Source organism: Poecilia reticulata, chromosome 7 (genome assembly GCF_904066995.2).
Source record: "Poecilia reticulata chromosome 7, P_reticulata-male-v2, whole genome shotgun sequence".
NCBI classification, from domain to species: domain Eukaryota; kingdom Metazoa; phylum Chordata; class Actinopteri; order Cyprinodontiformes; family Poeciliidae; genus Poecilia; species Poecilia reticulata.
Window position 1 is genome coordinate 24,364,906 of NC_088836.1, and position 20,941 is coordinate 24,385,846.

Below are 20,941 nucleotides of genomic sequence, written 5' to 3' on the forward strand. Positions count from 1 at the left end.
AGCTCCATTGGTGATTACAGTCTGCACTGTAGTCCAGCAACCTGGATACAAACTTGTCCACAGCAGCAAAAACATTGCAACATAAAGTATTCTTTCAGCCGTGTGGAGGTGTGTGTGTGTGTGTGTTACTGTTCCTCATCTAGCTCCACATACAGTAATGCGCACACATTGAACTTGTTTTCTTAATAAAGAAACACAACATAGCTCAAAACCAAATGCCCTCAGAAGTCACTTATTTAGAAAACATTGCTATTTTATTGTTGAATATAATTCCATGACGTAAATGATTATGGAAAATAGTTTAAGAAAAGGATTGCTCCAAAACAATTAAAGGTAACCAAAATGTTACATGCAAACAGCCCTTTTTGTGTGTGAATCTGCGCACATTGATGTTGCCAATGACGATTGTGATTTGATACACTGTGCAGCTTTGCCACAGATGCTTGTTTGATAATCTCTGAACAAACAGCACCACAGAGACCAGTGAACACAACAAACAGGTCAGGGATAACGTTTGACGCAGTTAGGTTACAAAACATCATCCCAAATTTTGAAAGTCTCACAAAACTGTTCCATAATCTCCTGAAAATGAAGAACACGGCTCATTTGCAAACATACTTAAAACATCACAATCTAAATACTTAGAAACGTGATAGGAAAATGGAGGCGAGTAAATATAGGGCAATGCTGCAGAAAAGATATGTTAAGAAGTCACATAAATCACCACTGGAATGTGACAAAACATATATTAAGTCAAGATGCATGACTATTTCTGCTAGTCATGTTCTCCAAAGGCTAGTCATGTGGAGAATTCAGGAGTGATTACTGGGAAACAACTCTCAGATTACGCAGATTATGTGAAATTGTTCTAGCACAATAACTAAAAGAAGCCAAAAGAGAAAAATTGTCAAATCTCAAGATAACGACCAGAAACTTGACATTTTAAATCCCAATTTATTACTTAACCAACTATAATAGTATAGCTATCAACTCTAAATCTCTAATAAACCATAAATAAAACTCTTGAAGGGAAATTTTTCCACATACAGTAGTATACAGTAGAATCGTATGGTTAATGTTTTTCTTGTGAACTGTCCACTTTACGGTTTCCATGTCTCCACAAGGACCAGAATCTTTTTTTCTTTACACGGAAAGAACTGAAGCGCCGATGTGAGCCTTTGATATTCTTAGTCTCATGTTCCAAATCTCTGTCTTTTGTCTCTGCCTTTCAGCTTCTTGTTCATTTTATCCCCATCTTCTTGCCTTGCCTTCTCTAATCTTCTTTCACAGAAGCTCTCTTTAGCTCTTTAACCACATCCAGACAAAAAGCATTAACGTGCAGAGTGGATAGAAGAGGGGGAATATATTTAGTTAGGAAAATCCACACGAGTCAGGACTGAGGAACTACAATCAAATTGTAGCTCGAGAAAATGTTTCGCTTGGGGAAATATTAAATGTTTTATCATTTACGTGCGCAAACAGATTTTGCATTAGCTGCTGTGTTTGCAGAAGGTTTGAGCTCAACATGTTTGAGCTCCCCTCGCAGCAAGACAGGTGGCTAATCAATCTGCTGTTTACAGCTGATGTTTGAATTCATCAGTGCGACAGAATAAAAAAACTAAACTCTGAATAACTTTACAAAGCAAAGACAGACAAGGAAATACAGACACAAGTAGTATAATCATCCATTTAAATCAAGTTCCAAATTAAGAAGATACTTCAACAAACATTGCGTAGCCATAACATGCACTAAAAAGTCTTTTCTGAGAGCAGATGCTTACCTCGTCCCATTCTGAGGTGAAGGAGGGAGACTTCTCCAGTCTCTTTTTGCCGGTGCTACAGTTGGAAACGGACTCGCTCCGGTTCCCCAGCCCCCCTTCCTCCTCACCGGGAGGCGACACGAGCAAGTCAGAGTCGGACTTGGAGAGGCTGCGGGCCAGCTTCAGGTCGCCCGGAGGGCGCATCCTGATGCCAGATCCTGCTCCCGCCGCGCCGTCCCTGGGCTCCTTGTTCACAGTGGCGTAAATCGCTTTCGGATCGCAGTCCGTCAGGATGGCAGCCATGCTGGGTCGGCAAGGGGAACGCGAAGCAGCCGGCGGTTCCTCTTTCCCTTTGGCGGGTTTCCTCGATTCCGGCTGGCCTTGGTTTGGTGGCAGAACACCTGGAAGCCTGAAGGCGTCCTCACGGCTGTCGACGACGGGAGAGGATCCGTGCAAGAGGCCAGTGAACTGCTCTGGGACACCTGCTGCCTGATCCTGGCTTGGCTGGGAGTTATCTGAACACAGAGGGAAGAGAAAAAAAAAAAGGAAGAGAGGCAGCTTGAAAGAGCTAGAAAGTGGACTTTACTCTGAAGAACAGAACCAGAGAGGAAGGCTAATAAGAAACCACCCACACAAACCCTGAAACAGATCTGCAATTGTTTCCTACCACGAGCGACGGAGGGAAGAAGAGGGAGAGAGAAGAGACGGAGCAGGGAAAGGGCGTTTGTTGGCAGGCGAAACGAGCGAATTCCAGAGCCAGCTTGCAGCCGTCTGACGGCAATCACAGGCTGCCTGCGTTTTGTAACAGAGAGTTGAAGCAAGACATCGCAGTGAGCTGCTTCACGTCAACCGGGATGTTGGGTCAGCTTCCCCAGCTAGGAATCCCTCCAAGCCACTAAATCATCTCCTTGTGCAAACCTACACACATTTAATGCCGCAATAAAACGAAGAGAAAAACTTACAGTGGCAGTCCTTAGCAGAAAAAACAAACTCTCAATGAGATTGAAAGCGAAGACAATTAGATTTCCTCCCCCCTCCCTCTCCCAAAGGAATTACTGCTTCCTAAGCTTCTTTTCCCACAATCAAATCTACCACAACTCAACTGTGCCTTCTTGAGAAACAACCAAACCCCAAGAGAACAAAACCCACTTTTCTGGACCCGGTTCTACAGTCGTCCTCTCCTCTAACGTAGCGATGCGTGCCGCCGTCTGCTGCCTTCGCCGGCCGTCCTCTGCGTCTTCTGGCTTCTAATTCTAGACCCTCAGGGTGGCTCAGGAATGGAAATTTGAATCACCCTATCCTCTAGCAGCCAGACTCCTGATAATTAGTGCTGTGACACATGCTGTGGGAGTGTGTGTGTGTGTGTGTGCGTGTGTGTGTGTGTGTGTGTGTGTGTGTGTGTGTGTGTGTGTGTGTGAGTGTGTGTGTGTGTGTGTGCGTGTGTGTGTGTGGGTTCTGTTGGGGCGACAGGGTCGGGGTGTTTGGTGACAGCGAATCTGGGGCAGCAGAACCGCAGGAAAGAAACAACCCGGTGCAGTCGGTGCACTTCGGTCCTACACAAAACATGCAATAAAAATAAACAGAATCCAACTGAGCTCACCGATGCTCATCTGTACCGTTTCAGGGACCATTTGCAGTGAGGGAGTGAACTAAACAACGCCCTGACACACAGAAAAAGAGTGTGTGGGTGAGTTTTTTTGCGTGTGCCCTTTGTAAGGGGTGAGCGAGTGTTCCGTACACATGTCGAGATCACGACCAAACACCCACGCTCTCCTTGGCAGCTGGAGGAGTGTGAACGCCCAATGAGCACATCAGTGTGAACCCAATGGGCCCACGTGGTGTTAGCCCTGGCAGGGAGTTAAACACAGACACACACAATCAGATGATAAAGCAGTGTTTAGTACAGGAGTGAGGTCACCGCAGAGGTGGGACGTGTGTTTTACTTGGCAACATCAACCCCACTAATATCTGACTAATGATGTCATGTTTGGAGGCAGCGCTGGCCGTCATTCCTCCGTCTGTATCGTTCCGAAGTGGAAAATCGTGCTCTGTTTTTAGTTTAAATTCAAAGACATTCATTCGTTTGAGTCACTGTGACACTTCAGACATGTGGACGTTTCTAAAGCTGCTAAAGACCTCTGTTCACAATTCCTGCAAGAAATAAAAACAACAATTACCCCTTTCCTGAAAGTCTAATAAAAGACAACTTACTTCTTCAAAGAGTGCCTTTTTGAAGAATTAACACTTTGAACTTCTTCACTGTTGTCACCACAAACCTGAGTGCATTACATTGGGATGCTATCTGACAGACCAGAACAAAAGCACCCATGTATATGTATTGGTATTGTTAAAAGTAAAAGCTACCACCTAAAGCTGGCAACAAACTGTGGAAGGGACCGAAAACATGTAGCTGAAAATGTTATCCTATAGGTGGTGTTAAATCCAGAGCAATCCTGAAGATATGACTGGGGAAAAGATTCATCTTTCACTTAGAGAAAAACCTTGAACATGTAACTGGAGCTGGAAAATCACAGTTCACATCATAGCATAATGTGTCAGAATGGCCCAGTCAAAGTCCAGGTCTAAATCCATTTCATGATTTTTTTAAAGATTTAAAAAAATCACGTTTTCAGCGCCTCTCCATCAAATGTGACAGATCTTAGGCTATTTGGCACAAAAAACCACACTTGTTTCTTTTTTATATGTAAAAAAAAAACAAAACAAATAAAAAAATATATGATTGATTTCATTTTTTGTGTCGTTCTATCACAAAATCTCACAGTGGTTGTAAGGTGACCAGCTGTAAAAATGTCCAACTGGTATAAATACTTCTACCAGGAACTGTAGGTTGGAGTGAAATGGCAACAAGTGGCCAAAAGCTGCAAATCAACAAAAAAAAAATCCTTACAGACCAAACTGTTTGCTTCCGTGTACAACAGTCCAGTACAAGTCCAGGTTTATGAATCACTATCTGTGCAGCACATCCTCTGGGAGCACCAAAAACAAAACATGTATCACTGGAAATCTATTAGGAACCACAACATTCCTGCTGAGAACAGCAAAGTGTTTTTGACAGAAGATAAACTCGGTCACATTGCTGACCCTTCAGTCGTCCTCCACCCGCCACACAAAGAGCTGAAGTTTGTTCCCTGAAGTCATACAGACGAACCTGACCAGCAGCTACACATCCAGGAACTAAGGCCCACTTTATAAAATATATAAAAAAGAAGCAATGGAAGAATGAACTTCTCTTACTGACTGATAACAAACACCATCTACATTCAATTTCAGATAAATCTAATGTTCAAAACAAATTCAGAAAAACGAAGAATTCAATCATCAACCTTACATTTCCAAATATTATTTCTATTATACCTTCTTTCAGCTAAAAACACTAAATCCATGTTAACGCGTGAACCTTGTAAAAACTGAGAAAACCATGTGTCCACCATACTTTCTAAAACTTACACTGTCATACTTTGTGTTTCTATAAAATCCAAAAGGAATACATTAAAGTTTGATGAGGTAATGTGTCAAAAAGTAAAGAAAAAAGTTTGAGGGATATGAAGATTTTTGCAAGGCTGTGTACGTATCCAACATCCATCCTCCTCATCTCTGCTCCACACTCGCCCAGATAAAGCGGCACGTCCAGTTTTAAGGCGAGACGTGGATCTAAGATCGGAATGTCACAATCTGATCAAGAATTCAGTTTCATATTGGCAGTGAAAAGGCGCCTTGCCCATTTGCCAGAGCCCATCCGTCAGCTCGCTCCCAATGGGGAAAATCCGCTGTGCTGCGCGAGAACGCCAATTGTGCATTCCGTCGGTGAGCCTAATGCAAGCCAGCCCATCTCGGATGCATCGAACTCAAATGCATCTCTCCGGTTTCACCGACGTGCTTGGCTGGTGGCTTTCGGGTCCAGCGGGTCGGGACGGATCTTTTCTTACCCTCGCAGCAGTAAACAGCCGGGGCTGTTGCGCCTTATTTGGTAACTACAATCGGAGGACTCACCTCCTGGTGCTCGTGGAGCGATCCGGGCAGGAGGGTGCAGGCTGTCTGTCGTCTTACTTGGGGGTCTGAGGTCATTGGGGGGCACAGAGGACTTGCGCTAAAAGAGGAGACAATCAAAAGTTTAATCACGGCTGCTAATTTTCAAAGAATTCCTGTGCAGAGGGGAATCAATCATATTAGCTGTAACAGACTAATCCTCGCCCTGTCCTGACATTAAATACATCATCGTAATATAATGATGAGCTTACAGGACCGATTTAAGAACCGATGACACCAGACAGCTGAAGACACATCTATATAATGAGGAGAAGGTGGGGCTGTAGCTGGGTGGCAACAACAAGCAGAACATGTTACCTGAATAGTTAAAACTGGAATTAATACCATCAAGGTAATAAATCAAAAGGGCCTCACATACTGAGTTCAATTCTTCTTCATCTGAGGAGATGACTTGGTCTTTTAACAAGAGGCTAGCAATTATCTTGACATGCAAAGGTTATATTTAAATTGTATGGCTCTTTCAGTGGAAGAAGGTCTGATCTCGGCTCTGCTGATAAATGTTTAAGTTTTCATTTTAAGACAGATTAAAGCTTACTCCTGTTCTGTACCGTTTTAGAGTGGCAAAAAGGTATAAAGTTTTTTTTTCCACCAAGAGATATTTTCAAAACTTCTTATGGCTTTAGCGCTCACTGAAACAATGCATCGTTGTTGGGCTGCAATAAGCGTTAGCTAATTATGTAAGTAGAACGCATTCAGGTTTCTGTGTCATAGTAAGATTTAGGAAAAGTTGATTCGTGCAGAACAAAAGTTGCACAAGATAAAGCAGTATGGTGGTAAAGTTCCTTAAAAACTTAAACCAAGTTGTCATAAATCCTTTACGAGAAGAAAATGTTAAAAAATAATTTGCTATAAAAGTGTAATGGAAAAATAAAGGAATTTATTTTATCTTTTGCCATGCCCATCTAACAAATTAGGAAACATTGCACCAGTGTAGCTGCCGTGGAAAGGAAACTTTTGTATTATTCCATTACAGCCTGCTGCTACATAGTTGTAATCTAGAAGCTGTTAATATCCAAGTCTCATTATATTTGTTTTTCCAAGACTTTTCCCAGACATGACAAAAAGTGAGACAGGCCCCATTTCATTAAAGCAAAACTGAGCACATCTTGTATGCAGAGGGAAAACGTTAAGAGCGGAATAATGATGGCAGAAAAAATCGTTACCTGAGGTAGGATACTGTTGGAAGACTGTGTAATGGCATTCTCATCTGAGAAGACAGAAAACAGAGTAAGGAAGGAGGATTTATTCGAAAATACCGAGTACCTGTAACTGGTTCTGACTGTCAGCAGAAACTTTATGCGGAGCGTAACGGAAGTGAAATATGCTTTGCGCATAGCAACTTTATCTGCATGTCAGTCTGCGTTCACATCGATCGACCTGCCAGCTGAGCAGAGTGCATAGATGATGAAATGGTTCTAAAGCAGATAGAAAAACTACTTACTCAACTGTTCAGCTCAAAAATGGTGTTCCTTTTCTTTTTAAACAACATGATAGCGGAAACACGACTACACTCAAACCAGGGACATTGTACAAATGGTTAGGTGCAGGTGAAGCCAGATGGTTCTCAAGGAAGCTGTTTTAAAACATCAACAGCTACGGATCACGCGGCTCTTATTTTTTTAAAATTTTGTTTCACACTTTGTGCAGATTCAACAGGCTTACATATATTGTGGCTGCTGATCTGAATAAAGATGCATCCTGACTCACACAATCGCAGGAGATCGTGAATTAAACAGAGTAAACAAACTTCTGAAATGTTCCTCTCCCCCCACAAAAAAAAAAAAAAAAAAGAGCACAAACATACCACTTAAAACATCAACAAACTAATGGGGGAAAGTACATTTAATCTTCCGATCTTCCTCCCTCTGGATTAGACTAAAAGCTCACAATTACCTTTATTGGACTGGGACTCCAGATTGGGCGGTGGGACTTTGGTTTCTGCGGTCAGCAGCAACTCGTACGTGTGATCCTCCCGCTCCTCTGCTGGCTCTCTCCTCTGATCCGTGCTGCTACCTAAATAAAGAGCCTACAGAAAAAAGAAAACAGAACTCTTGAGAAGGGGTGATGTCCTGTATCTAAATGATGCAGATATTGGGGAAAATTACCAGCTGAGCTTCCAGCTGATCATGAAGCAAACAGAAGAATAAATTGTTCTGACGTTTGCTCCATTTACCAGAGATATGAACATATTTCTCTTCATATTGCTCTTGGAGTCACCCAGAGGTCAGCATTGGATCCAAGTATATCAGTAAATAGCTGATACATAGTAATCATGTATCAGCTACATGCAACTGCATGCAGAATAAAAGTTTGTTTTGCATCCTGATGATACTGATTAATTATCTTGAGCTATTTAAGGCTAAAAAATAGAAAACCCGGTTTAACAGAAATAAATTATTACTTGGGAATAAATAAAATGATGACATCTGTTAACCAAAAAACAAACATTCAAAAACAGCTGTGAAGAGATGGGGTCAATTTTGAGAAAGCAGCTGAAAACAAATCCTTTGGGGTTTCATTAGACAAAAAGCTCAATTGAAAGCCTGACACAAATATGTGGAAAAGCACATCAGCTTTCACTAAAGAATAAAACCATAATAAAATTCACATGTTCTACAAATGTTACTTTCAATATAGTGCACTGCGGAAGTTTAAATTATGGTAGAAAAACATGATGGCTTTTGTTGAGAATGTTTACTCATTTCATAGCTAGGAGGTGGGATTTCATACATGTACACTTGATAACACTTTCAAATATGTAAAAGAATCAAAGACTTGTGGCTCAATCATTGTCTTTAATTCTCAATCATTGTCTTTAATTCTGATTATGTTTACTATAACTTGTTAAAACATATTTTTTTATGATTACTGTGCACGTATGCAAATATAGATCATATAAAAAAAAAAGTTAAGGTCTTAAACTACAATTGATCATACCTCTGAGCTCATCTCTTCTTCATGACCTGGGGCAACATGTGATGAGTGGGCAACACGATCTTTCTGTAAAAAAAATAAATTGAGTTGTAATATATGGAAACTGTCATTTTTATTCAAGATAACTGCTAAGGAGTACACAATTGAAAGAGTGATGTTAACGGAACCATTCGCGGGATTTTCAGAAGCTCAGTTAGACACAAAGTGAAGAACCGTCTCCCTCTAGTGGAGGTTTTGGGTTTATAAACGTGTGTGTGTGTGTGTGTGTGTGTGTGTGTGTGTGTGTGTGTGTGTGTGTGTGTGCGTGTGTGTGTGTGTTGTTTTATTTTGTGTTTGTGTCACGGCGGGATCAGCTGCAATAATGCCAACCTTGCCAACTTCACTGTCTGGCCGTCCTGAGTCCCTGTCGGAGGACTTGCCACTAGTGAGGCTGTCTAAAGAGTGGCATGACGTGGCTTCAAACAGAGCTTCATAGGGGCTCTCCTCCTCTGGCCCCAGCGCCAGCCCTGATATGAGCTCCGTCACTTTGTCAAGGTTACCTGGAGAACGGGTTGGAATGATTTTAAACTGTTACGCCGCTAAAACAGAAGCACCGTGTCTTCTGAGAACATTTTGGTAAAATCTCACCTTTCTTCCTCGGGCTGGGGCTCTCCTGAGGTGGAGGAATGGGCGGAGGAGGCAGTTGAATGTCCGGGGGTTTTCCAGTCTTGTGCCCTGTAGCAAACAGGAGATTATATCACAGAGAAATCAAATGGTACTTTCCCTGCATCTCTCTGTTGCACGTTTTGGACTTTACCCAGGATGAGTGTAGCTATTTCTCTGCTTTTCTGGGACGGCATGTCTTTGACAGTGTCCAGCGCTGTCAATCCCTTTTGGTCAAAAATATGTACATCGATACCTGTAAAAGCAATAAATTCAGTCATTTAGCTTGTTCACATTTTGTTATCTTAGTTTGCCACAAACATTCATTTGGTTTGGATCATGTTTTGACTGAGAAACACGATTGGTAGTCCATAATTGCAAGTGGAAATCAATTTTCAGATTTTAGTTGGGCTTTAGGCTGGAACTTTAACTTGACATATTTATATCTTGACTGAAACCATCAGCGGATTGTTTAGGGTTGTGGTTTTCTTCCTGAACTGCCTTGTGTTTAGTTCCATTCATCTTCCGACCAGATTTTCTGTGGATGCTAAAGGACAGCATCCCCACAGCATGGTCCTGCCACCACCAGGGCAATGTGAACTGTTGCCCTGCGAACTGTTTGGATGTAGGCCAGCAAGTCAAATATTCAAATATTCTTCCAAACGTTGGTGTTTCCCATACATGCCTTGCGGAAAACTGCAAGGCAAGAGTTTTTTCTACAAATGGCTTTCTTCTTGCTACTCTTCAGTAAAGGCAAGGATAGTGAAGTGTATAAATGACGGTTGGTTTGTCAACAGAATCCTCCACAGAGATTGTGTATTTCTACCAGAGTTACTGTAAGCCCCTTAGCTTCTTTGATTGATGCTCTACTTGTCTGTCAGTTTATGTGGATGGCCATTTTTCTGAAGGTTTAAAAAGCTTTAAAGAAGTTTAGAATAAAGCTTGGATGTAGTTTTATAACCAAACCCAGCTTTACATCTCTTCAAAACTTTATGACGGATCCATCTGCTGTGTTCCTTGGTCTTTTTCTTTGTTCTCTAAAAAAAAACATTTCAGTCCTTTACAGAACATCTGGTTTTATACTGAACTTTAATAATACACATGTGAACTCTGTTTATTGCTAATTAATTTGAAGGCAGCTTGACTTTGTTTTGAGTGAAGTATACTGGATACAAATGCAAAATAAAGCTCAGTTTTTTTTTTATTTGTAAATGGTCTGAAAAATTATCACCGTTTTCCTTCCGCTTCCCAATTCTGCGCTTCTTTGAGTTGTCGTTTCACATAAAATCTCCATAAAATAAACTGAAGATTGGTTGAACAAGACAATAAATGAAAAGGTAATAAAATGCATTTTTATGAACTGCATTAATTATGAACACCAACCTGCACTGAGTAGTTTCTGCACCACATTTCTCTTCCCAAACAAGGCGGCTTCGTGGAGGGCACTGCCTTTCTCCGTCTGTATGACGGAAAAAAAAAGCTCATAAGAGGAAGAAAAAAAAGGAGAAATTCTAGCATTTAAACCTGACATCCAAATGCAATATGAAAAATAAAGAGTTTGTTTACTTCCTTCGTTCCCCAGTTGAGTCAACCAGCCTAGTTACAGCAACAAAAGTTGAATATAATACCAACCATGTTTGGCAACAACCAGATTTTACTGTCAACCAACCAGTTTGAAGTTTAAAGACAATTATGTGGTTGAGAAGTAAAAGTGGATCATTTTCCAGCTCACAGGGCTGTGCTAATTGAAACCTGCAGGGTGCTGGAGCCTGCAGGATTCTGAACAGATCCAAAATCCTTGACTTTAAAAGGAAAGGAGGGGGGAAGTCAATCCAGGCAGATGGGAGTCACAGTGTGATCCTGAGACGCAGCCTGAGACTCCACCACCGGGAGAAAGATTGGCTTTGAGTTCATATCACAACGGTTCACATGCAAAAACTGAGAGATTAGGAGTTTTATTTTTAATCTAAGAGCTTTAGAGGGAGAATTTACACATGATCTGATTTACTAAGAAACGTTTGAAAAGAGAAGCTGCAGAACACACCTCATAGTTGATGTCCATGCCAGCGTCCAGCAGCACCTCCACCACAGGCAGGTGTCCATTCCGAGAGGCCAGGTGCAGAGGTGTGTGCTTCTTAGTGTTGCAGCTGAGCAGGTTGGGATGGGCACTGAGCAGCAGCTTGACCACCTCCAGACGACCGTACAGCGCGGCCAGGTCCAATGGGGTCTCGAACTTGTAGTTCCTCATGGTGGGGTCCGTCAGTTCGTCTAGCAGCAGGCGCACCACCTGGGTGTGGCCATACTGGGCGGCACAGTGCAGCGGCGTCTCGTTGTCGTTGTTCTGTTGGGACGTCAAGCAGAGCGGTGAGACTTGAGGGGAAAAGTAACACACGCACCCACACTGGAAGATGCAAAGCCCTCCACAGTAGCAGAATACAAAGGTTGTTAAAAAAAAGTGTCAACCCTAAGGAAACCCACAGAAAACCCGGAGGAGGTGCGTCTCCTGGTAAAGTCAGGAGAAGCTTGACTCAGACTACATGCATGGACTAATGAAGGAAGGTACTGGGGACGACTGCCTGGGGCAGCAGCGTGCGAACAGACAGGTTGGAATAAAAAGAGACAGGCCGCTGTGAGGAGACATCAGAACACCCTAAGGAACGAGGCACTTTTCCTGGCTGTTCAGGTTCATGAATTTCTGTGTCTTTTAACCAGTACAGTGGCTGGACCATTTATCGTCACAGTCCCTGGATCATCCTGGGTCGTCCCTTCTTTATTATCCTGTTCTGCTCAGTCTTCAGAGGTTTGTTTGAAGCAGTGGTGTCCAGAGTTTGGTAGTAACTAGTTACATTCACACAGATTTACTTGAGTAAGTTTTGAGGAAAAAAATTACTTTTAGGAGTATTTCCACTATGTTGTACTTTATGCTTCGAATACCTTAACTGCATGAAGAACAAGTTTTTTCTAACCAAAAATTCACCAGACAGACAAACACCTGTGGGTTTCGTTAGTAGTTAATATTGAACCAAATTTGTTTGGAAAAATGCTCACTTTGCCTGATTTTGTTATTTGTCATTTATATGAATTCTTTTCATTTTGACCATTAATATTTCAACATTTACACATAACTTTGTGTTTTGGATCGTCTGATGGTGCAACTTTTAAATATTAAATAACTGATCTTTTGATTAGTTACCCAGTACCTGAGTAGCCTTTTCGCAAAAATACTTTTTACTATTGCTGGAATAATTTCTTGGATGGCTACATATTAAAAATATGTTGAAGTATTTCTACCCTTAACTTGAGTACAATTTTTGGATTCTCTACACACCTATGGTGGTGTATAGACTTTGTCACAAAGTTGTTGTTGTTGTTTTTTTCTTTCACTTTCTCACATCTTTAACAGGAGAGCCCATAAAATAAACCTTTAATCTGTCATCTATAGGCATCTCAACAATTCCACATATTACATAATGCAGCTGATTCATTGGATGAAAGAGTAAACAGCCGGAGGATTCCTCCTTAAGAGCAACGAAAAAAAAATCTGTCCACATCGTCCTAGTTCATTTTGTCTAAAAGCAAAAGATTATTTTATGACTTTAAATTATCTGTGAAGTAAACAGGCGAGCGGACTGAGCAGCAATTAAAAGCACTGATTACAACATTAACTCACTAAGTGGTGTAGATTGGATCTAATGACTTGCATGTAGCGGTAAGATCGATGCCCATTAGACATGAGAACCTCCAGGCCTGCTGGTGATCCTTAACAAGAGCAGCCAGCAGGGGGCAACACAATTCAATCAACAGTCCCAGCAGTGAGAGAATGGATAGATAGAGAGGTCTGAATTAAAGAGGTTTTCTTTCTTTGTTTGTTTGTTGGCAAGTAAGCAGTAAAAAAAAACAAAACAAAAGTAAAGCGTTACAATCCCTCTGCCCAGTTGCTAGAGGTGTGAAAATGCTTCCTGATTATCTGGAAAATGATCTCTACGGCCCTACTGTTCTGACTGCAATCTGTTGTCAACAGTTGGGCGTGGCAAAAAAAATTCCTGCCGTTGTGGAGCCACATGCTTTGAGTGGCAGTCATTCCAGACATACAGAGCTACCTTCAAAGGCCCGACAGCTGGCGTGAGAAATCCCCACATGGACACGTACGATGCCGGTTTGGGTGACTCTCAGAGGAGCGGGCCAGCTGTGCCACTGTAAGCAGGCCACGAAGGAGAGCAGAGGACGACTAACGGGGCGCGTTTTATAGGACAGGTGTTACCAACTCATTGAGTGATACTTTGACAAAACCATGGCATCAGATGGACTCAGTAGGGATGTTCCTATGCAGGTAAAGAGGAAGAAAGAGTACTGGTCAAGGCAGGTCAAATGGATCTAAAGAAAAAGAGGCACTTGTTTGAGAAACTGATCAACACCTGCCTATCAAAGGAGAACACCTCGTAAACACACACATAAAAAATAATACTAGCTCACTTATGACAGGAAAAATGTCTTGTGAAATCATCTGCTAGTAGAACAAGAACGTTTTAATCAGTATTAAGGAATTATCAACTTAAGATAAGTTCCTATATCTTGCTGAAAAGTTTTGTCTTGTTTAAAATACTTGCTTTAGAAACTGGACCAAAAAATACTTGGTTATATTTTGTGTTTTTGCAGTTAAGGGGACCCAGTCAGACTTTCACAGCCTGACTGGGTCCCCTTAGCTAGAATTTGTATGATTTTATACTCAAGTCAAATGGTGAAAAGAGTACGTTGGGTTTCATCTGTGACACACCACTGAGCATTTGTCACAGCTTTTTGAAGAGATTTACTCTGAGCTTTCAGATGACTTGGATGCTTTGATTACATCAGCATGAATCACTTCCTCCAATGCGAACATCTTCTGCCTGAGTAGTAATCCAAGTCAATCTAGCATGGAAGCCTTTTTTTTTTAAGGTTTTTTATTTTCAGGTTTTTTATGGCTTTAGTGAAGATAAATACAAAATGTTGAGGGAGTTGGAGTTTAATCCAATGTGGACACATTTAGTGATTTCTACACAACATCCCAAGAGCTGAATTACATTTCCTTACTAAATCACACAGCAGTCGCTTCAAAAACGACACAAACTGAACTTGCGCCCTGATCACAGAGCTTTGGATCATTTCAACACCACGTGTCTCCCTGCCAATGTGATAGTGAAGGCAGAGCGGCGATGTGTCGGCCAGCAGCTGATCACATTAAACATGGCTGACTGGCCGTGTGACGCACTGATGGGAGACATGGAACAATGAGCCAGACCTCCTTTGATGTAAGAGACGCTCAACATGTTATTCACACAACGGCCTTCCCCCCCCAATTCAGGGCTGAGTTAGTCCCAAACACCTGCGACTCTCAGGTATGAACATTGCATCACTGACAGTAAATGCAATCCTGTGACTTACAGGGTGCAAAATATTAGGCTGCAAAACAAGTTCTGGTAATGACTCAATTTACTGAGTCATTAACTTAAACGCAACATATCCATACTGAGAATCTCCAATTAAATATATTCATGTACTGTCGAATTTGCATTTGTAAAACTTTCAGTTCGTAGTATTTACGTTTATAAACCTCTATCAATGTTTAAATATGATCACAATTTCAGAATGGATAGAAAATCACATGAATAAATGAAGCTTAAGATACTGCACTCGGTTACTTACTTAGAAAACAGAAAAGATCCGCAAGTATGTGAAAGAAAATAAAGGCTGTCACACTGGTATTTGACAAAGAAGATCCCTTGCAACAGATCACTTAAATTTCTTTTCCAACTTTTTGACTAATGAGGGTTAAGACTAAGGCTGCACAATATATGGAAAATGCATCATCATTCAAATGTCAGATTATAAAGTGCATGGAAAGAAATTTAGATAAATAATTCTGAATCCTTACATGTACTCTGTGTATGCCATTCTTATATTCCGTGATGTTTGTCAGCTGTACCAGCAGCAGGGTGACAGATAAATAGAAGCACGCAGATACACACAAAGGTATAAATACGAAAAACAAAAAGACAAAATAATAGTATTCATTTAAAATTCAGTACGCTGCAACTACACCAATTTGAATTCTGCAGCATGAACCCATAACATTGAATATTTTTGTACAACGCACATATTGTTATACAAGTTGGATTCAGAGGCTTCCAGCGTAATACCGTAGGGTATAGAGCCAAGATTGCTCAATAAGACCAGGATGAGCCTCATTTCCTCCATGCTGTCATAAACCATGTGAGACATCAAACTATCATGCTCTAACAAGACTGAGCTCCGAAGGCCATTAAACAAAGTGGCACCTCTGACTAACAGCCTTGCTGAGAAAGAGATTGGAGTTATATGGTGTCGCTAAAGCTTCCTGGACAGTAGCAGATCCTTATGAAAATTATCTCTCTGCTGTCATGCAGCAGCAAGTGGAAAATCTGATTTAGACCTCAGTGCATATCAGACAAGTGGAGATTACCATCTCCACTGATAATGATTGATGAACCCACCCCTCACCTACTATGGAGCATCTGGAGATTAAACTCCATTGTGTTATAACTCTGCAGAGTGTTGTGCAGAGGGAGGGGAGGCAGGCGGAGAGGCAGGGAGGGAGGGAGGGAGGGAGGAGGCTGATACACACACATCCCCAGGCTGCAAGATGGCAACACGGTTTGACTGGCGACTCCGGTCACATGACGCGCAGGCTGGCAGCGGTTACATCAGCCCGGCCCCTGGTGGTTGTAGTAGTAGTGCTGGGTGGAGGGTGGGGTGAGCAGCTGTTACAGCTAGTATGCCAAAGGGCTGATAAAGCTCAACGCACGTCCTTTTCCTGCTTTCTCCAACCCTGCTAGCTTCGCTTGCATCTTACAAATCTGGTAAACATGATGAAGGTTTCCTCAAACCTTTAGAAAGGGTGTCTTTTTTTAAAATTTATTTCCACCTTTTAATTATGTACTCATGTCTTAAAACATTTATGGGAAACTCTCAATGACCACTCCTCTTTAGCCTTTAAAAGCACAGAATAAAAAATTCATCATGTTTATAACCTGATGTGTTTGATATGATGGTGAGGAATATTTTTTCTTTATTTCAACACTGGTTATGGACTGCTTTCTTCAGAAAAACAAGTGACATCAAATCACCTTGTACCTTGGATAATTACATTGGAAATTTCTGGACTCTTCTAATGGATCTTTATTTAAACGCAGTCAGACATTCCTGAGTAAACAGGCCTGTAATGAGATGTATGTCTATCTATGGCTTCCTGCCATAGATTGTAATTCTGTTAGCAGGTGACATTTTTTTTTCTTCTAATTTTTACCATAAAACTAATTGATTCTTTCATAGTCATTCGCTGTTGAATTAATTAAGAGACGCTGCATAATTCAGAAGCTTTTAGGTTGTTACAGAAGATTGTATTCGTGCTCTGAATCTTTTTTCCTTGGGTTGCAAATTAAACAGACTGAGGAGAGCCCCTAAAATCTGCGGTGGGAAAATGATGACTGTGGCAAAATGAGAGGTTTCCCTCTTCGACCCCTCTTTGCTGCAACATAAATGAGGGCAGACTCTGGAGATGGGGCAGGCAGCAGACGTCAAAGGAGAAGCGTGATGTGTTCATGAGGGCAGAGCTGGACACTGAAGTGACAGCATAAAAGAAAGCGCCGTCAGGCTGCAAACACACTGCAGCCGGAGGAAAGAAGGGAAACTCTGCTCTTCTTGATAATGGGGTGAACAAGAATGAACAACATGCTGACATGACTTCAGCGGCTATTCCGTCTGTCAGTTAAAACCGCAAACATCGTGAGAGCATTTCTGACGTGTTAAAAGATGTTTCACCCCTTACTTTCACTCGGAAGGCTAGACTCACGTGAACCGCTAACGGGATGGAAATCACCAACTTAAACTGTGTTAAATGCATGACCTACATAGCAGATAGGACTTCAGCCAACGCAAACAGTCGATTTAAGTATGAGTGGAAATATAGAAAATCATATATTTTTTTATAAGACATAGAAGATAAAATGGAAATATAATAGAATGCATTTTATGCAACCTACATTTAATTTTTTTTTTAACAGATTACAGTTTTATAAGTTGCCTTAATTATTATTAATTATCATTTATAAAAACAATGTAATGTTTTCATGTAACAGGAGATTCATGGTGGTTTTATTTAATCTTATACATTTCCTCACTGTTTGAGTGGTATCCCTTTTTAAACCATTAAGCCCTCCTCAAAAAATGTAAATGTACCATATGTGTTATTATTACCATACGGCATAATGGCACAGTTACAATTTTTAAGTGTCCATATATCTTAAATATGTGTTTCAGTCTTCTACTTTTGGGCAGATGTTTTGATGCTTGTGGTGAATGGAGAGGATCTCAGAGTGAAAAGTTTTTGTTTTTTTTGTTGAACAGCTGATTTTCCTTTATCTTGTTGATTTTAAACATAGCTAAGGAATAAATTTTAACTCCAAAGTTTCTACAAATACACAAGTATTTGCCCATATTAGATCCAGGTTAGCGCTTCCCTGCCGAGACATTTTGAACCTTTAACAGAGCGCCCAACCCACAAAATGAACAATAAACAGGAAACTGCAGCTCAGAGTAATGAATAAACATCAGTCTAACAGGTTCCAGGACCGGAGTAACAGCTAAATTGACCCACTGCAAGCAGATTTCTCGAGGACCAGCGACCCTTCACGTAGCTGTCTTCACTTTCAGCCAGCAGAAACACACCATAATGCCACCAGGTCACTCGCCACCACTGTAGGGCCAATATACCGTACCACGGTTACTATGACAACATCCTATCTCTCCTTCTCCTCAGCAGACGCAGCTCAACACACTGAGTGGTGGGAGGAGAAAGGAGGCACATACCCCCTATACATACACACACGCACACACGCAGACACCTCATACACTTACACAGGCAGGCACTGCATGGCAATTTCTCTTTGATGCTGATGTAAAGAGACTGCTACGCTGGAAATCTCCCATCCTCTTCCTCCACATGAGATGTTGCTCTGATCCTGCAGTGTGATGCTCCATCCCCTCGGTCACATGATGCCATCAACCACAGCAGGCCAGAGAATGTATTCATAATTCAACCTATAATACCCTAACCATCCTAATGACATTAAAAACTAAAACAGAATTTTAGTTTCAATCACTGGTGAATCCAATAGTTTAACTAAGTGCAGAAAAATAAAACAAGCAGGAGTGTTCCCACCCTGTCAAACAGAGCAGCAGCATTAAATTGAGCCAGCATTCCCAGTCAAAAGCTAAGAAGATTAGTTGGGGGGTGTGGATGTGACAACGTATAAAAATAGCTTTCTCTACATGCCTGACCGAGTCTCTAGCTCTACCTGCAGGAAAAGAAAACATGGACCAAACACGCACACACACACAAACACACACACCGTTAGCTGACCTGACTGTGAGGGCGAGGGTGTCAGGCACAAGCAATTTACCTGGGGCTTCCCTCTGCATCAACATGTAATCTGAGATTATTATATTAAGAACCAGAACTCTGTCCCAACAAAACAACCCATTCACATGCCTACATGTTCAAAAACGGCAAGGCATTAATGACTGACATACTTAACACGGAAAAGTGTCTAAAAATGAACCCCAGCTGAAGTGAGGAGCATTGAGGAATAATAAGATATTTCAGTTTGTAAGAGAGTCCAGCTTAATAAAAGGTTAGAAGATGCATCTCCGATGTTGGTGTTCAGGCCCTCCACATAAACACGCAAGTAAAACTCAACTGAAAATGAAGGAATTATCCTCAATTCCATCTTTATTGCCCCCCAAAAATGTTTCAGATTTTTTTTTGTAAATCAAAGGTAGTTAGCTGGTTGAGAGAAAATGGTGGCATTTCTACATTTTGATACATCTAATGTCTGCAGGGAGAACAAAAATAATTCTGATTTTTCAGTATTTGACCTACCAGCTGTCATTAAGAGCTCGTCTCTGGTCAATTTAGTGCATCTCTAATGCAAAGGTTTTTTTAGTGTGACAAAAAGCCTGTCAAATTTAAATATACAAAGAATCATTTGATCAGTCATCTCTCTTTGAAACCATGTTACAAACTTTGTGCTTCCCCCCCTTAATTTTCAACAAACATAAAAATTTCTATTTGATAAAATGTATTAATTTTCCTTTTGAAAAGGCTGGTGTTTTTCTTTTCTCTACAAACTAAAACACAAGCAAAACTGATTTTTTTAAATCACAAAATAAGCAGGTTTTATAAGACAGATATTTATCATTTTTTAGGATTGCAAAGGTTGCAGACTCCTAGGTTTGGAGACATTCAGACCACGAAGAGAAAATTTGTTGACAAAAATAGAATCGCACAGGGTCAATGGTAGAAAATTCCTCTAGTGATGACAATATTTTTGAAAATGAACGTATTAGAAGCAGGTTTTTTTATAGCTCATTTGTTGTAATGATGTTTTCTTAGATGTTACTGTATGCTGCACCACGGAGTGGGAAGAATCAAAATTTCAACTCCACTGTCTGTCTGGCATATGCATCAAACTGCCAATAAAGCTCCTTTTAACCTTTTTCAATTTTCATCTAGTCTGCATGTAGAAGTTGGCAATTCTATTCCTATTCCCTCCAATGCAAACAATGAACAGCTCCTTAACTCTCTGACAAGCTAATCTAACATTTCAACCATTTCCTCTTTTACTCATTAAAACTTTTAACAGAGAAACATTTGTCAAATAGCTGGACTCTGGATGATTAGGCATGCATAAAGCACAGCAGTGTGAAACTGAATAAATCTGTCTACTACAATAGTTTTTATGACCAGAAAAGCAAGATGGCTTTATGAGAACTTAAGGTCAGGAAAAAGAACTGAAATAAAAGTGCTACAGTAATCCAGCTTTGAAAAATAACAGAAAAAAAAACCAAAACAAGTTGAAAGTCACAGAAGTTAATTCCACCCTTCCAAACAGGCTACTTTTGAAAGAGAGGTAAAAACTAAAACACCTCAATCAAGTGCATAAGCTTTTGAGTCCTAGTGGATTTTTAATTTTTTTTTCATTATTAATGTTTTCAGTAAACTTAGTTGTCGTCAAAAGAACCACTGATCAGGGTTAAGAAAACTTTTTTTCAAAACCACTTGAAAAATTGCAAGGAATTTACACGTTTTTTGTGTGCTTATTTCACACAAAAAAGATGTAAATGAAAGAAGGCAAACATATGCTAATAATCAGAAACTGATGACACAAACTATAGGAAGCCATCAAATATTAATATTTTAGTCAATCAACAAAGGATTTCTAATCATTTATTTTCCCAAACTTATAAATAACAGCTACACCTGTTTTCCTTCAAATCACCAAGAGCTTGTATGTATATGTGTGTATGCGAGCTTGTGCATGTGTGTGTTTGTCTACGCATGAAATCACACTGTGTATGTCGGGTTTGTTCAGCGCCAGTCATGCGTTGGTTTGGTCAAAAACAATAGTACCATCACAAACATGCTAGATAAAGAGTCTGCTTTACATAAACGACCAACGTTT

At 40.8% G+C, this 20,941-nt stretch overlaps 1 protein-coding gene across 7 annotated transcripts in view; it reads right to left on the minus strand.

The window, feature by feature from the left end:
* The window catches only part of anks1aa (ankyrin repeat and sterile alpha motif domain containing 1Aa), a 69,621-nt gene that overhangs the window by 27,623 nt on the left and 21,057 nt on the right, over positions 1 to 20,941 (minus strand). For all 7 annotated transcript variants that reach the window (XM_017305849.2, XM_017305847.2, XM_017305844.2 and 4 more), the window contains 10 exons: positions 11,449 to 11,745; positions 10,788 to 10,863; positions 9,559 to 9,660; positions 9,390 to 9,476; positions 9,132 to 9,301; positions 8,766 to 8,828; positions 7,722 to 7,854; positions 6,992 to 7,035; positions 5,772 to 5,868; positions 1,782 to 2,275 (listed from right to left, as the gene is read on the minus strand). In XM_017305849.2, the coding sequence (XP_017161338.2) occupies positions 1,782 to 2,275; positions 5,772 to 5,868; positions 6,992 to 7,035; positions 7,722 to 7,854; positions 8,766 to 8,828; positions 9,132 to 9,301; positions 9,390 to 9,476; positions 9,559 to 9,660; positions 10,788 to 10,863; positions 11,449 to 11,745 (1,563 nt within the window). The remainder of the gene's footprint in view (positions 1 to 1,781; positions 2,276 to 5,771; positions 5,869 to 6,991; positions 7,036 to 7,721; positions 7,855 to 8,765; positions 8,829 to 9,131; positions 9,302 to 9,389; positions 9,477 to 9,558; positions 9,661 to 10,787; positions 10,864 to 11,448; positions 11,746 to 20,941) is intronic.